The sequence below is a fragment of the Sabethes cyaneus genome, chromosome 3, assembly GCF_943734655.1.
Source record: "Sabethes cyaneus chromosome 3, idSabCyanKW18_F2, whole genome shotgun sequence".
Classification (NCBI taxonomy): domain Eukaryota; kingdom Metazoa; phylum Arthropoda; class Insecta; order Diptera; family Culicidae; genus Sabethes; species Sabethes cyaneus.
In genome coordinates, this window is record NC_071355.1 from 139536259 (window position 1) to 139553775 (window position 17517).

Sequence of the window (17517 nt, forward strand, 5' to 3'; positions counted from 1 at the left end):
ATTGAAAAGAGTAGTTTTCACAAAAAGCTGTAAAATAAAAGGAGTAAATATGCAGCAAAAACGTTTATGCTTGTAACGTGGACCAAAGTTGTAAAGCGTTTATCTTCAGTTCACAATATCATGGAATGAAATTTTTTCGACCAAATAATGAACAAATGTAACATTATTCACTCATTCCTTGAAATTATTTGTGCTGTCATGATAATCATGAATACATATACCTTTTATAACTATTATATTATTAATATGAATTAAGATTCATCCATTAAATTTATATTCTATTTTTAATTATAATTACAGAAAATGTACCGAATAATTCTAACGACGTTGAGTTTACTACTAGTACTTAGTCCCGGTGGATTGATGTCCGAACTATCACAAAATGATGACGGTAAGAATTGCTGCAAAAATTTGCTTATATTTACATACCAAAATATTTGATAAACGGTGCCTGGTTCAAGAGGTATGAGTTTTTAAAATGAGCAGAAATTTTTTTTGGCGGTTTTATGTAAAAATTGGTGATATTGATTTTTTAAAAAGACAAGCCTATGAGCACAGCTTGTAGGTTTACAGATTCTGTAAAGGTTTACAATTTTCTGGGATGTCTGGCCCAAATCTATACTATATTGAAAAATTCCTAATAACAAGCAAATACGCTGAGCGTTTCTATACAATACTACAAAAGCAACAGATTATGCTATAGAGCATCCTTCAAAATGTTTGTTATCAATTGGTTTAATAAATACGTTAGAGTGCACGAGCTACAATAAAAGCTTAAGCTGCATATTCAATTATTATTCCACGTATATCTAATTATCGTGTCGAATCTATTTAGTGCTGCCTCATTGAACACATCCGTTAATTTACGCTGAGCATTGTGAAACCCGTATAAAGTGTAGGTTGTAAGTAATCTTCGCTGGTATAGGTATTATCTGCGTCTTGAAATCAATTAAGCTCCGCCAATTTCGTTATGTTCTAATGTACTTTTCCAACACGTCCTTCGATCTATCATTAAACTCTACAATTTAATTTAACCCTCTAACGGGTAAAGCCTCTCGTTTTAGAGCCCGCGAGTCACATATAAAATTTGCTTTGAGTGGGTACAATGAAAAATGCGTTGAGAATAGATTTCTTGACATTTGGCCAGAATACATATGACCATGCGCTCAACAGTTATCATCTTACAAAACCAAACATTCAGTTAAATTGCGTTGCTATTCGTTGCCTGTTTTACTTACTGCAATCCATTTTATTTTGTATTCGAAACACTTTTCAACAATTTCTCTAAATTTGAAGAAACTGATGATAATTGACTGTAGTAAGCGTCCTAGTTTGAGTCCAAATTTTCTCACTTTTTTCGCAGGTTTCTGTTCTGTTTCCCAAATTCAGAAGATACAGAAGTCTTCTCTGCTCGACTCCACATCAAACAAAAAATTTGATTCAACGCTTTGTTCAGTTTCTGAAAAAATGATAAATTAAATAACAAGAACCTGATGAAAAGTCAGATGCTATTTTACACACGTGTACAATTAGTTTTGTTTCAGTTCACCACAGTTAGTCACTTTACCCAAATGGTTATTTCGTGATGGGTTATTTTTTCCTAACTTAGTTTAAACGATAATATGAATAAACTTGACATTTTCGAAGAATTATTATACCGAGGAAAACAGTCTACTGGCACAATTTCCGGACTTACAGATTCGTCTATTATATCAGTCATGTGTATTATTATTCAGAACGCAAAAGTTTTTTTCTTAGCTTTCACTTTCGTTTGTGGCACAGTACTGCAGCTGAACTAACATTGTCAGACTTTCACGATCATACCAGTGCATAAATTATTTTTACATTTTCCTTAAGAACAAAGAAGTTAAAAGAATTCCGAAAGATAAACATCGAAACACAACGCCTGTTGGTATTATGTTTCCCAATTTCGCATGGCGTTAAAAGTGACGCAAAATCCTAAATGTTTATTCTCCTTGGATATTCACATATCGCAAAGTGCGCGGGAAAATATTGGTGAGAACTTTGGTTATATGACGGTGCGGTTTTACAACACATGTCACAGGTCAGTGGACTGATAAATAAACTGAATTCTTAGTTTAAGCAATGCAGTAATTAGATAAATCATAGCTTGAATGTATGTACTTCTGGTGGGAGGAAAATTATTGTAAAATCTATTTTACAGAATATCTATTTGCAACAATTTAGAAACGAGTATATGACAAAGACTACAAATTATGTTTATCTCTTTCTTCTTTATCTATTTACTATTAAACAGGATCAATAAAAGACTTGTATAAATATCTACTACAACGAGAGTATGTTGCCCCAGTAGCATATGCAGATCATCAAATCAAACGAAAAGCTGTTCGTTCGCCCTCGTTGCGGTTACGATTTGGACGTCGTAGTGATCCTTCAATGCCAGTTAAACCCATAGTGAGTATAGCGTCGATATTATCCAATCATATTATTATCAAATCATCGAACTTATCCGGATCCTTTGCAATTTGAAAAATCTTGTTCAATCAAACGGATAGTGAAAGGAATTTTCATTGTCCTGCTGTTTGTCTTTCGTGCTCGGTTAACTTCTCTAAGGTCTACATCATTTTTAGCATCCGAAAATTTATTAAAATGGCCGTAATATTTTTATCTTTCATTATTTTTTCACCAAATTTTGGAATTTTCCCGAAAAACTTTCCTATTTTCATAATATCCACAAATCATGGCCGTATGTCACATGGTTCCGAGGTAATTCCTGATTTCCTTGGGAATTTTTTGAAATATGTTAATTTTTTTAACAAATCATCGACTATGATTTGCTTTGCTATAGTTACAAACCATGGTGCGCGCCATTCGGATCCGGGATGACACTGGGAATGCGGAAGCGGTTCCCATAGAGGGAAATTTCAGCATCACTAAAATATGTCATGTCCCATATCAAAAAACATCAGCCATTCAAAAAATAGCATCGGCGACCATCTCATGTCTCTCAGAGGCCATATGGCCGGTTTCATATTCTGGACAATCCGTACCGTGCTTGGAAGAATCTCCTCGGACCCGGATGCGGCCATGTGGCCTCTGAGAGACATGAGATGCGATATGCGATCGGGTAAGTCCAGAAATTGTACAATGAAATTCTTACGAAGTACGAAGCATGCATCCACATGGACGACCAAACGTACGTTAAGATGGATTATGGGCAGCTTCCCGTACAACAGTTCTATAAAGCCACTGGTCGAGGTAATAATTTTTGTCGATAAGTTCGCAAGAAAGCTTATGATCTGGCAAGGTATTTGCAACTGCGCACAAAAACCACAAGTTTTCGCGACAGACTAGACTATGGATTCAAAAATGTACAAGCAGGAGTGTCTGAAAAAACCTATTCTTCTATATATTGAAGCCAATGGACCTGTAAAGTTTTGATCTGATTTGGCAAGTTGCCACTACGGTGGAAAAGTACTACTGTGCTGTGATATCGAGACAACGCCAACGGGGTGGTTTTCGAAAAGGACCTCAAACTATCCAATTGCCCTCAATTTCGCCCAATTTAGAAATATTAGGTAATTGTCAAACAGAAGAACAGTTGAAGAAGAGTGGAAATGTGACTCGGGTAGAGATGGTAAAGAGCAAAATGGCTGCTCAGATTAGTCAACGAAGTGTCCAAATTACGATGAGTGGTATTTAAAGAAAACTTCAAAATTTCTTCAAAACCAAATTGGAATGATTTTTTCGCTATTTTTCCTTTAAAGTGCAATAAATGGCCTTCATTTTGAGCACTCAAAATTTTTATTTCGAGATAGAACCGTATTTGCGTCCATATATTAAATGACTCAAGCTTTATATCATTTGGGTGGCTAAATATCAAGTCTGTATCAGGCGTGCTTTATGGGGGTCCGTGGAACTACGGATTAAATTTTTACTCTCCGCAAATGTTCAGAAAATGTCGGGAATATGGGGGGAATGTGCCCACGCATAATATTTGCGTGAATTTCGGGGCAGCATATGATGCAGTCGGGTGCGAACAGCTATGACGAATAATGCACGAAAATGGTTTTCCGGACAACGGCGCGGACAGTGACGCGGCTATTCAAAGCTACCCTGGAGCGAGTAATGTGCTACGTACGTGTTTCGGGGGCAAGTCTCTTCAAATCGCGCAGAGGGTTGTGGCAAGAGGATGAACTGTCTTGTATGTATTCCTATTGAAGGAGTGATCCAGTGAGTGGGCATCGAAACGGAAGGAACGATCCAAATGTAGCCAGCTCCTAGTTTTCGCAGACGCCCTCTTAGGACGGCGGTGGTAATCTACGCCAGATTAAGACGGAGGATTGGGTTACAAATCTATGTGTCGAAAACCAAAGATATGGTAGGAAGAAGCTCCAAAGAAAATAACGTATGCCTTCCACGGACAGTGACTATTGACGGCGATAAACTGGAAGTGGTTGATGAGTTCGTATATTTAGGATTTCTGGTCACTGCCGACATTAATATGAGCATTTTTTTAATAGCGGCGAGTGGCGTAGATGTATGAACCACGAGTTGCAGCCACTGCAGAGATTCCCATCTCTGACGAAAGTTGGGATACTACGGTGGACTATTCACGTGGCACGGATACCGGACGACTTTGCAGTGAAATCCGTTCTCTTCAAGATTCCCATTGGCATTGGCTAGATGGCTCGATCAGGTTGTAGCCCACTTGCATGTGTCGAGACGCTCAATGAATTGGCGACGAGTAGCCTAGGACAGAGCACAGTGGAGAGGGTTTCTTGATACAGCAAGGGCCATCCAGGCGCTATGCTGCTATAAGTCAAGAAGAAGGATTATGTTATATGTTCCAGAGTTATTCCAACGTTTCTTGAAGAAATGCGTTATGGCTTTTTAACATAATGTTGTGAATTTTTTTAAACTTGTTTGAAATATGTTGATTTTTTTAAACAAATCATCGACTGTCTTGAGTTAGTTTGCTGCAGTATCTCATTAAATCTGCATCTTTACCGGAAATAGTCTTCTTGATGATTCTACATGATGAATTTTACCATACCAAATAACTATGTTGAACATTTGAAAGTACTGAAAAAAATTATTTCGAGGTGCTTTTCTCAAAAAAATATTATATTTCGTCAACAGTAAGAGATAAAAAGATGCTCTACTCAATAGATACGCTCATTTTAGCGTATTCTACGACTCTTCTCATATGTTTTCGTCGTCATATGTTCGAATCCCGACTGGGAGAGGCTGTTAGAGTCAATAGGATCGTAGCAACTGGCCCTGCAATGTCCTGCACTCTAACAGCTAGCTGCGAAGTCTGTCGTATAAAAACTGAAGGTCAACTGGTCAAGTTTCGATAAAGGAATGTAGCATCTAGGCTTTGCTTTGCTTTACGATTCTTCTAAAGAATAGCATTTTTTATGAGTTTTTAATTTAAAAATTTGTATTTTTCTAAAAGTTGGATTCATGATCGTCCTTACAATGTAAAAGGATGCATTTTATTTGAAAAATTCATTGAAATCATTGCGATATTGATGAATTGGATCCTCTGTTGTAGGAAATGCTTGGTTCAAGGAAACGACTTGGAGCTTGAGAAACTAAAAAAAATGTAAAAAAAATCTAAGCGACTTGTTTTTGTTCAAAGTTCAAATTACACATCAATTACAATTTGTGATTCACTCGTAAACAGTACGTAATTTCAATGATTTTGTTTGAAAATATACTTATATCTTTACGCTCGAGACCCAAATTAAAATTATGCGTTGATAGAACAGTTTTTGAAAAACTGTCAAACTACATTTTAAAACATTTTCACTTTAAATTGCATGAAATGTGCTCAAAATACTTAAAATGTTCTTAAGTTCTACAAACTACGCAGTGGTTTGGAACCAAAACATCGATGGTAACAAGTTAAAATTTAGTCATTTGTGACATGAGTTGGTAGAAAATAACAGGAAAGGTCAAACTTTCTAATGTGCTAATCAAAAAGTCCTTCTTAACATGCCTAATCTTTCACCAGTTGTCACATAAATAATGATTGCTAGTTCTAAAATAATGTAGTGGTACCCAATTCTTCTTTCCTCAGGATGACGAACTAATCGAATCAAGATCAGTACGCGCACCGCAGCTACGATTACGTTTCGGCCGTAGTGATCCTTGGTGGACATCGTTTAACGAGAATGCTCTACTAGATGACTATTTCGAAAAACGGGCTCCGTCCCAAAGGCTTCGATGGGGTCGCTCCGGAGGCTTGGTTAGTATCCATATTTCATTTCAATGAACGACATTGCTAAGTATCATATGCTCTATTGATTAGTTTCCTGTAGATGACGTCATGAAGCAAAAGACGATTAGAGCACCTCAATTACGCCTCCGATTTGGTAGAAGCGACCCATCGTGGACGATTTACAACGAGCACGTGTTAGATGAAAGGCAACTTGCGGACGCGACCCCAAAACCTCACCTGCGGTTTCAACTCGGGCAAGCTGACGACACAGCGGGTGAAATAAGTGAGGTAATATTAACATAGCTAATACATTATACGTTCAATTACAACTTAAATTTTATTTACGCTTAATGTCACTACTAAAGCATCCAATATAGTTTCAGTTAACATTAATGGCGTGGTATCCGTGGTATCGTGGTAGAGAGAGATAGGGTTTATTTCTAATTCCCGTCCTAGTAAGTAGAGTTACTCTAATTTTCATCATCTCTTGGATGGATTCAATGAATACTCCAAAAGTTCTTGTGCTGAAACACACTAACTCAAACATAATTACCTTCCGATCCGTGCACTTTGAATTCACTAAATAAAGCGATTATTAACGCATTTTATTGAAATTACGCAACTGACTTTATTTCTTAAATTCGTCATACAGTTTTAAAAGCCGCCCATCAAAATTTTTCTTCGTCCGAACTGAAAATCACAGCAATGTTTACGAAATTAGCGCGCATGTATTTGTGTAGGACGGCATGACAAATATTATTCTGCAGCTGGTCATTCACGTTTTCCCTTCTGCAGTATAACGACAATGCGTTGCGTGAGTTATTTTCATTTTATGAATGAAGGAAATTGAAACGATTAGTCGACATTTTCTTCTACGTCGCACGAAAAAAACATAAACAATTTGGCTGCTAGGAATTGTTTAATGAAAAAAAAAAGCATTTGAATCAATCTCAGCTAACTTTGATTGATCGCGTATGATAGCCAATCAGCTAAAATATTAGAGAATAGCTAATTTTGCATTGTGTGTCATAAAAAACGCTGATATTTTTAATAATTTATGTTGGATAGGACGGGAATAGGCAATTACGACGAAGCAGCAACATACCCTATGTTACTACTTAAATGCATTGCATTGCTATTGGTGACGTAAAATTTCTAACTTTATTTGATAAATTTTTGATCAAATGAAAAACCTGAAAAAGGTAAACATATTTTACTTAGTTAGAACATCTCATTGATACTAGAATATGTCACATCATGTCCCTATAACTTCTGGTGCAATAACTCCATTATTTCTTGTAAAATTGAAAAATTTCTTGTTGTAACCGGAAATCTCACACATTTGCAGTAAAACCAACATGCTAACATTGACCAAAATTGTTTCATGATTATTGCAGAAGCACGATTCAACGATAGATTTTTAAGGCAAGGATAGCAAGGACCAGCCCAAACAGTAAAATTCTGCAATGGTGTTTCGTAGATGATCGTGTTTATCTCTTCTCTTTACTGCTACTGCAGCGAGTCAATTGTTCGTGTCCTTTCTTTCTGTTATCTTAGGACCCTATCAAATGTATAAGTGATATGATAATTTAAAAAAAAATATTACGCAGCTTTTTAATGAACCAAGGCAGAATTATGTATGTAAAGCCACGTTCAAAAAACAGTTGAGAAATTATGGCGTGTAGACAATACTATCTACATGCTTATTTGAGAATTCCTTGCCTATATCATTTGTCCTTGTAAGAAGCGTTGCAACTCTTTGAGTTGTCAGAAATGAGGATGATACTGTCGAAATGCCAACAAGTTTTTAACCAAATTGTGCAAATCCTAGGGTGTTTAATGAATCACAATACCTCCATTAAATTTTAATTACCTGTTGCTTTTATTGTGCGTTACGCTTAATCCAGTATCAAAGACCATCTGCTATGTCTAGAGGGTGATGACATACACAAATTCTCCCCACCATGTGCATCCTACGCTCGACAATTAGCAATTGTCCGCATTCCGCACACATTAATCTGTTGCTAAGCAGAAATTACTTTCAAGCGGAAGCAACATTGCTATTTAGGTTCGGAGCTTGAAGTTGGCAGCATTTCATTTTCAACCAACAACATAGGAACAACGTATAAAGTTAAATATTTTTTCATTTATGCACGATTAAACATTTTCAAAGACAAGGCCAAAAACAAAAGGTCATTTTATACCTATTCTGTAAACTAATGATTTATTGGTATATACGTCGATGTTTTTGAACCCCTCTACTGAAAGCCACTCATATAAGTAGGCTGGTTTATTGGTGGTGTTGAATTATTTAGCTACACAGGTGAGACTATACGCGCTCCCCTCGGGCAACAATTATAGTAGGCGTTAAATTTGCACCGTTAGGTTTACATGCAAATAAACGATACAAACTTCATACGTAACGCAGATGCAAGTAGGATATGTGTAGGTGTGTATTCGTATTCGTGTTAACTGTATATGGGATTTAATGTCAACCAAGTTATTAACAAGAATGTTTTTTAGTTATCGCTCTTTCTTGTTGACCAATACAAAAATATTAGCAATAATTAGATTTACATCAATTGTGACATTATGATGCTTTTTCGTAGTATATTTATTTTTCTAAATTATTTTTCAAATTCACGACTCAACGATAAAAATTGTTCAATTCAAAATTACTTTTTATTTTATCTGCAGCAAACGGAAACTGATGAAACCGAATCACGAACTATGGACAGCCAGTAATTACCAACCAAGCAAGGACAACGTTTTGAAAGTAACGAGCGATGTTTACGTTAGCCTTCACATGTAGCATAAGTTGCATTATTTTGGCCCCCAAAGAAGTGTTTTGTATGTCTACCAGTGTGCAATCCATAAATAGCTCTGCCAAAAAGGAAAACGTTTTCATCGAACAATCGAACTAATGCAAAATATTACAAAACCAATTATGATCTACTAAACCAGTGATTAATATGTACTTAATCGTCGAGGCTGAAATAAAACAAAAAACACTTTCAATAACAGTTGGCAGCAATTCAGATGCAAGTTAAGTGTGATGATAGCATAAACTTATTGAAACCGACACTAATTGTACAAGCACTATGTTACATACCATTCGAATTTAAAAAATAAAAATTATTATTTTCAGCACAACTCATTCAAATTATGCACAGCTCTCAATTATTGATCATCATAGAAAATATCAGCATTTGTTCCAATTCAAATTTTGAAATATTAGATATCTAGCCAAGAACTACAACTAGCATCAGTTAGAAGCCAGGAAGAAGTGAACTCTTGAGTGCATACAAGAAGAAATAGGGCAAGGGAAATAGTTATATTTAATAAAAACATCATGTACATGTATATAATGAAGTAAATACATTCAATTCTAGAGAAACAAAATGTAAATGTCCTATCAATTCTAACCCATATTAAATGCTCCCTTAAAGGATTGTAGATAATAAGAGGTAGTGCCTGAGAATTCCACACTTGCTTCCACAGCTTTATTGTGCCTTTGAAAGAAGCAACTGTTTCAGGGAAACAATTGCTTGTACAGTAAAAATACTGGTCGCATGGAACGACTGGACCAAACTACAGATTGTCGCCTCTGATTCCGGTAGATATGAAACACAAGGGAATAATCCATTAACGTTTTATAGTCCAGAGCTAAATAAATGAAAAGACACGGTAAGTATAAGTTACCCCCGAAACAGCTATGGACAAATTGGGTGAGAGGTTCACATAACTCTAAACATAATTACTTAACCGTCCTCTAATAAAGTTAATTGCTGAGTGAACAGTTACGGTAATTCATTTACATGTGAATTCATTTGATATCTAATCTAAGATCGAACCAAACTGCGGCCCCCGGCAGATGCGGAACAAGTTTTCACTTTAAAAATGTTATGTTATTCTTACGAAAGGTGTAAAATAAAGATTGATGGGATAGTTGAAATTTATTTTATTCTTTTTTTCATTTTTTCATTTTTTTTAGCTTGACATGTAGGTTTTAATCCCTCCTACCTAGTAAATAGTTCTAATAACGTAGCCAAACAAACTTGTAATTATATCAATTAATGTAATTCTAATAGCGTGAATTCTAATAGTGTTGAAAAGTCACCATTTGTGCTTGAGCACACAATATGTTTTTTTATAACGGTATTATATCCAATAGAAAGGAACGGTAGCACAACGTAATGAAATCAAAGGTAATTATAGCATCCAAACAAAATGGGATAAGGCGTGAAGGAGAAAGAGCGGAAAATTTGGCAAGGAAGGGTCATTGAAGCGACGCTTACTAGGCTCGCAGAACGTTTCTCTTTACCCAAGCTGGGAAACCCGCGAGTTGAACCAAGCTATAATATGTTTTACTGCATCCAAGTTTCGCGTAGGGAAATGCTCGTGAATGGCAATGGAAAATTCTCGATTGACTTAGCAATCGGTTTACAGTTCTATTAACATTCCCTACAACTTTTGGCTTCACTACTCCCACTTTCTTATGTACTATCTAACTTTCCAACTTTTTCCGGTGAGATGGGACCCTGTTTTCACTAAACACACCTTTTTTTCTTCTCCAGAATCTAGCCCACTATCCACTCAGTTTCGTTTCGGGCCTTCCACTTCCGCCAACACACTCTTCGCATAACTATCGGCGTTTATCAAGATCACCGACTCTGGCGAGGTTAGATGTAGCATAGCAGTGATTCTGTAAATTCAAGCACGGAAATTTCGGCTTTTAGTAGGCTGGCGACGAGCAACTTGACGAAGGGTAAATTAATGAAAGGCAAGGCTAGAGGTCTACTTGCAGTCCAATTGCAGTCGCTTTGTTAATAACAATTGTTATATCACTTAGTGCTTCGATTGTATGATCACTCCACGTACTTAAAATTTTATTGTCGAGTGCTTCGGTCGGATTAATTTTCACAAGTGGTCTAATTGGTATAGGAATAGGAATAGGAATAGCCTTGCCAGTCGTGAGCACCTGTCTCCACTCTAGGTTAGGAGCGGTTCATGACGATAATCTCATTGCATGGATCGTCGTTTCCTTACCTAGTACGCGACTGGATTCCAAATTAGAGGCGACATACAACAGCGACTAGTCCGGAACGGGCGGCTGACTTATGAAATTCAACTTGCAGATTCACTATTTCTTTGTAGACCTCAAGGCGGCGTACGATTCAGTTAAACAAAATAAGCTGTAGCGCCTTATGCTTGAACATGGTTTTCTAACAAAACTGACTAGGCCGATACGTGCTATCAAAATCAACCGTCAGAATAGCGGGCGATACATTGGACGCGTTTGTGACGTTAAATGGTTTGAAGCAAGGTGACGGGCTATCGAATTTGCTATTCAACATTGCAACGGAAGGTACTATTCGAAGGGCATCCGTGCAGAGAAGCGGTACCATCATTGGCGGAACTAGCGCTCATTTCTAGGGGGGCCTATAGCCCCCGGCATTTTTTTCGACCATTTTATTGGTCGACCTAGTCAATTTTTCTAGGGGGGGGCTAAATCTCTCCTAGTGGGGCTTAGCCCCCCCTAGTTCCGCCAATGGGTACCATCATCACGAAATTTGGCATACTCCTAGGGTTCGCGGATGATATCGGTGTTAACTGTAGAGCTGTGGAAGAGGCTTACACGCATCTTAAGGAAGAAGCTACGAGGAACACTGCCAAAACAAACTATACGGAGGCTGGTAGAGAGCGTGGTAACCCTTCGGGTGTTGAAACTGCGATGGTGATAGATGATGATACTTTTAAAGAGGTCGACAAGTTTGTCTACTTTGATACGTTAGTGACGTGACAACGACGTAAGCCGTGAAATAAAAAGCGGATAGCGGCTGCCAACAGGGCCTACTACGGATTACGTAGTCGGCTGAGGTCCCGTTGCCTGCAACTCCGTACTAAACTCGCGCTTTATAAGATGCTAATTTTCCAGGTGGTACTCTACGGCTACAATTCGTGGGTGAAGGGTTGAAGGAGAGCGAGAGACGAATTCTTGGTGTTTTTGAGCGTAAGATCCTGCGATCAATTCTTGACGGTATATTAGAAGATGAAGTTGGATTTGCAAGGATACTACTGTGATTCAAAGTTCTTACACTCTGTTGTGAAGAAGCTCGATTTCTCACGCACACCAGAGCATAAATCATTCGCATTATAAATCTACATAAAGCGTCATAAATCTACTAAAGCAACTGAAAAACAATGCTCAGCGCAAATATCGCCGACGAAGCGGAACATTTTTAGCCTCAGTAAAAAAGCTTAAACGATCTTACTCAGCACACCCCGATGGAATTTCAATCCTGAGGTGCTAGCAATCCCGCTATGCTGTATTTTCAAGAAGTCTTTTGTACAAAGGAAATTTCCCGGAATATGGAAGAAGTCTTTTATGTTTCCAGTGTTGAAATCTAGTCTAGTCTGGCAATTTACTCCAAGCTATTCGAGTTTATAGTGAGTGGCGTTATCCTCTCCCGTAGAAAGAATTACATCTCTACCTCTCAATATGGATTCGTCCTAGGTCGCTCCGTTTGTACTAACTTGCTAAAGTTAACTTCGTCATGTATATCGCATATGGATCAGAAGGCACAAATTGATATCATTTACACTGATCTAAAAACAGCTTTCGATTGTATTGATCATAAAATCTTTCTGTGAACAATATCGTCATAAATAAATCGTGTTAATTCAAAAATCGTAGCAATAAACCGTGTAAAAAAAGACTCTAGTGTATATCAATCAAGGATCAATTGCTTTCAATGTGTATGTATTTATTTATGTCTGCATGTGGATTTGTGTCTGTGTATGTGTGTATGCCTCTATGCATGTGTGTATGTATGTATGTATGGGTGTACAATTTGCAATTTTGCAATTTGAATTGAAATGCAAGAAAAGTGATAACACCTATCTTCATATGTCATTTTCTCCACATGCTGTTACTCGCAATCGGAAAACTATACGAAGAAAAGCAGCTAGTTTAACCCATGATTACTTGCGCTGTTGGATTTTACACAACACCTATGGAACGTTAATTTTATCGCGATTTATCTCGGGATTCTGGTAAGCTTACTCTACTCCACCCACTCGTTCTTCATTGCCTGCACTATCCCATATTATAGCTTTCCCTGGCGAGGACTCATTGTGTTCCTCTGACCAGACTCTTAAACTATAAGAGTAACTTTTGCACTGTCAAAAGGGTTCATCGGGGTAATATACAATTCAGCATGAAGGACGGGTAACGAGGGGCCTGAGAATAAACTCATGCTAAAGTTACTTGACATTGAATGACCTCATTCTACTAAGATTCGAGTCCATGACCACTCGCTTGTCAAAGCAGACTCGGTAACCTTGCGGCTACGGGACCCCCCTGTATTGTGCTTAGTTAACCGTTATGTGTTCGACAAAAAAAACACCTTTAAGTGCTCGACAAGGGTACCCGGGTACCCACAAATTGAAACGCTTGTAACTTTGGCAATTTTTGACCGATTCGGACACTTTTACCACCAAAAGATTCAGGAACTTATCCACTTCCAGTGTGGTTATAACAGAGCCGGAAGTGGTTCATCTGGTTCCCGGAAATCCAGCAGTCTGAGGATGTGTTCCGGAATTAAAGCACTTTTTATATTTTTGGATGTAATTATAGTAATATGGGTGTCCAAAGTTCTTCCAATTACTCCGAAAGGCCATTCTTCTTTGTTTTAAAACAATGCAATGAAATATCCTCGGAATGGCCATTCTGCGACAAGTTCCCGTGGGACCTCCTGTGGCCATAAAACTGTTTGGTTTGCAACACTGGCAATATGGGTGTCTAAATTCATGAAAATATTCCAGAAGATCATTTTTCATTGTGTTGATTCTATCTGATGATTTTGCCACGGCATGGCCATTCCGGAACATATTCCTGTGGGGCTTCACAGTTGTCCAAAACCAAAAATATGTGCGCATTAGAGTTTTGAGTGGGAAAACTTGATTTTAGGTTTATGGAACCTTTGGGAGAGTTTCTTGAAATTAAAAGTTCTATCATATGGTGAAATTCAAATTTTGAATAATCCCTCTAAAAGTGAAATAAAAAATTTATTTTTCTGCAGCTTCAATATAACACATTGATGAGTTCTGCAAAGTTTTAGAGCATATTATTACAAGAAATTTTGCTGAAGACCGTAACCTTCTATCTCTTCAGCGAAGATAGAAAAATCCTATTTCTTAGATGTGAATCGTCAAAATCAGTTTTTCTATTTTAGCTTTTTTTGTAGTTGTTGTATGACTTTTTCAGGTTTTATAAAGTTGTACAAATAGCAAAGATACACAACTTTGCCCAATGTAGTATACCTCTATCTTTGCTTGTTTAGGAACTGTAAAACTTTTGATATAAAAAATACCCTAATTTTGATTCCCAATTACGCGACTATGCGCAGATGGATACAAATGAAACTTCCTGACTTTTTGTAGTTTTTTATTTAGTTTCAGATTCATGTAATGTAATTTGTATCTGTTCGCGCATAGTTAAGTAATTCGGGGTCAGAATTAAGGTATTTATTATAACAAAAGTTTTACAGCTCCTAAACAAGCAAAGATAGAGGTATACTACATTCGGCAAAGTTGTGTATTTTTACTATTTGTACAACTTTATAAAACCTGAAAAAATCATACAACAACTACAAAAAAAGCTAAAATAGAAAAACTGATTTTGACGATTCACATCTAAGAAATAGGATTTTTCTATCTTCGCTGAAGAGATAGAAGGTTACGGTCTTCAGCAAAATTTCTTGTAATAATATGCTCTAAAACTTTGCAGAACTCATCAATGTGTTATATTGAAGCTGCAGAAAAATAAATTTTTTATTTCACTTTTAGGGGGATTATTCAAAATTTGAATTTCACCATATGATAGAACTTTTAATTTCAAGAAACTCTCCCAAAGGTTCCATAAACCTAAAATCAAGTTTTCCCACTCAAAACTCTAATGCGCACATATTTTTGGTTTTGGACAACTGTGAAGCCCCACGGGAATATGTTCCGGAATGGCCATGCCGTGGCAAAAGCATCAGATAGAATCAACACAATGAAAAATGATCTTCTGGAATATTTTCATGAATTTAGACACCCATATTGCCAGTGTTGCAAACCAAACAGTTTTATGGCCACAGGAGGTCCCACGGGAACTTGTCGCAGAATGGCCATTCCGAGGATATATCATTGTATTGTTTTAAAGCAATGAAGAATGACCTTTCGGAGTAATTGGAAGAACTTTGGACACCCATATTACTATAATTACATCCAAAAATATAAAAAGTGCTTTAATTCCGGAACACATCGTCGGACTGCCGGATTTCCGGGAACCAGATGAACCACTTCCGGCTCTGTTATAACCACACTGGAAGTGGATAAGTTCCTGAATCTTTTGGTGGTAAAAGTGTCCGAATCGGTCAAAAATTGCCAAAGTTACAAGCGTTTCAATTTGTGGGTACCCGGGTACCCTTGTCGAGCACTTAAGGGGTAAAAAAAATCGAAGCCCCCCCATTCCACCCCCTTAAGTGCTACATGAAAACTTATTTTATGAAAAGTTGCAATTCAACTAGTTCTTAGATGTCACAGAGTTTCAGTATCCTTGATCAAAGAAAACTTTAGAATTTCGTACTTTGAAAGCTGAAAAGGTACCCGGGTACCCTGTCGAACACATAACGGTTAAACGTTTAATGCAACAGAATAGTTAATATTACAAAGCATTTAATTGTTTTCCGCTGTGTATTATTTCATACTCACAGGTACCACTTGAACAATGACATCGAATACATGAAAACTGTAGTGATTAATCATGTGACCTAGCAGCCTGCAGCGTAAAAGATATAGTCATTAAAATGGAAAACAACCACTCAAACGCTATTTACAGTGGATAAGTGCAATCTTTTCTGCGTTACGGCAATTATTTTCTTTTGTTTCTTGTGTCAGCATATCTTCTTTGAATAAAGGAATAAACTTACTTGTACCGAATAAAAAAATAACACCCCAGGGGCTTCCTAGTGAACACGGCGTAGTACAAAACATTTGGTGAAAACTTTATTAGCTTTAAGGTATCACAAGTTGGCCAGCTGATTGCACTTTGCTCACTTATTGCGCTATCCTCCAGCTAGGTAGTTATTTAATGTTAGAAATACAGGCAGACATAGAAACACCATTGGTTCAGCGCCTGAAATTCAACACGTTCTCGTTTTAAATCATCTGCAGATATAAATTTTTACAGAATTTCTTCCATCGTTACAAATAGCCTAAACCGATACTCCGATAGTACTTTTAAAATAATACGAGTTAATCAGCCTAGGTACTTACAGGTACCTACTGTTATTAAGAGCCAAACAGAATGCTGCGACAACGCATCCGTCAGCGTTATCCTGACAGTTTTCCCATAGGTTTACTGTCAAATTGACGCTGACGGATGCGTTGACGTAGCAGTCTGTTTAGGCCTTTATACAAGTATATACAAGTTTGTATATGCTTCAGTCAGCATATAAACTATATTCATTATATTTGAGTTACCACCATGCATACCAAACATAGCAATATTGTATACCATGGACCCCCGTTCGTTTGACCGTTTTTAATCTGAACACTTTTTAATTTGAACCCCGTTGGTTTGCACAACGTGCATATTAAAAATGGTTCAAATGTCATTCTCAACATGACATCATTTGCTTATGCACACAATGTACATAAACACGATTGGTTTGTACTGACCAAGCGTGTTTAATCTGTTTCACATTCCGTTTTCCCAACGATTATGATAGAAATTCGATCGCAGAATAAAATATTCGCTGCTTGCAACTGCCAACTAAATCAAACCATAAAAACAATAACAAAGAGCAGGGCGGCCAGTTCATACGGGTTTCAGCATATTTAGGGTGGCCAGTTGTTAAAATAAAAAATTAACCCAGCTGGTTTGCATGAGGAATCGTTCAAACGAACGGGGGTCCACTGTATAGCAATTAGCGCTACAAGCGTCCTACTCAAATCATTTTCAAATTTTGATTGATTGATATGACCCGTTACTTATTTGTAAAATCGAAACACAGGGAGCAGGACAGGAACTGAAAAATTCAAAATATTCAGATTAAATAAATAAAGTGTTGCTCGAATTATAATTTTGGAATGCTAACGCAGGACATTAGCAATGTACCGTTACAATCTTGCTATACAGACAATTAAAATAGCATCATTCTCAAGAAAAAAGGATCTTATAACAAGTAGAGAAAAGAAACGCAAAAATTCACATTGCTGAGATACAAAGGTATACCATTCATCTGTCTACCGGTATA

The 17517-nt window shown here is 37.1% G+C and overlaps 1 protein-coding gene across 1 annotated transcript; it reads left to right on the forward strand.

The window, feature by feature from the left end:
- The first annotated feature begins 303 nt into the window (after positions 1-303).
- LOC128742106 (short neuropeptide F) lies at positions 304-9597 on the forward strand. The gene is made up of 5 exons (XM_053838323.1): positions 304-391; positions 2279-2436; positions 6071-6238; positions 6302-6499; positions 8909-9597. Exons 1-5 carry the CDS (start codon positions 304-306, stop codon positions 8954-8956), a joined length of 660 nt encoding a protein of 219 aa, XP_053694298.1. The 3' UTR covers positions 8957-9597.
- Positions 9598-17517: the final 7920 nt, after the last annotated feature.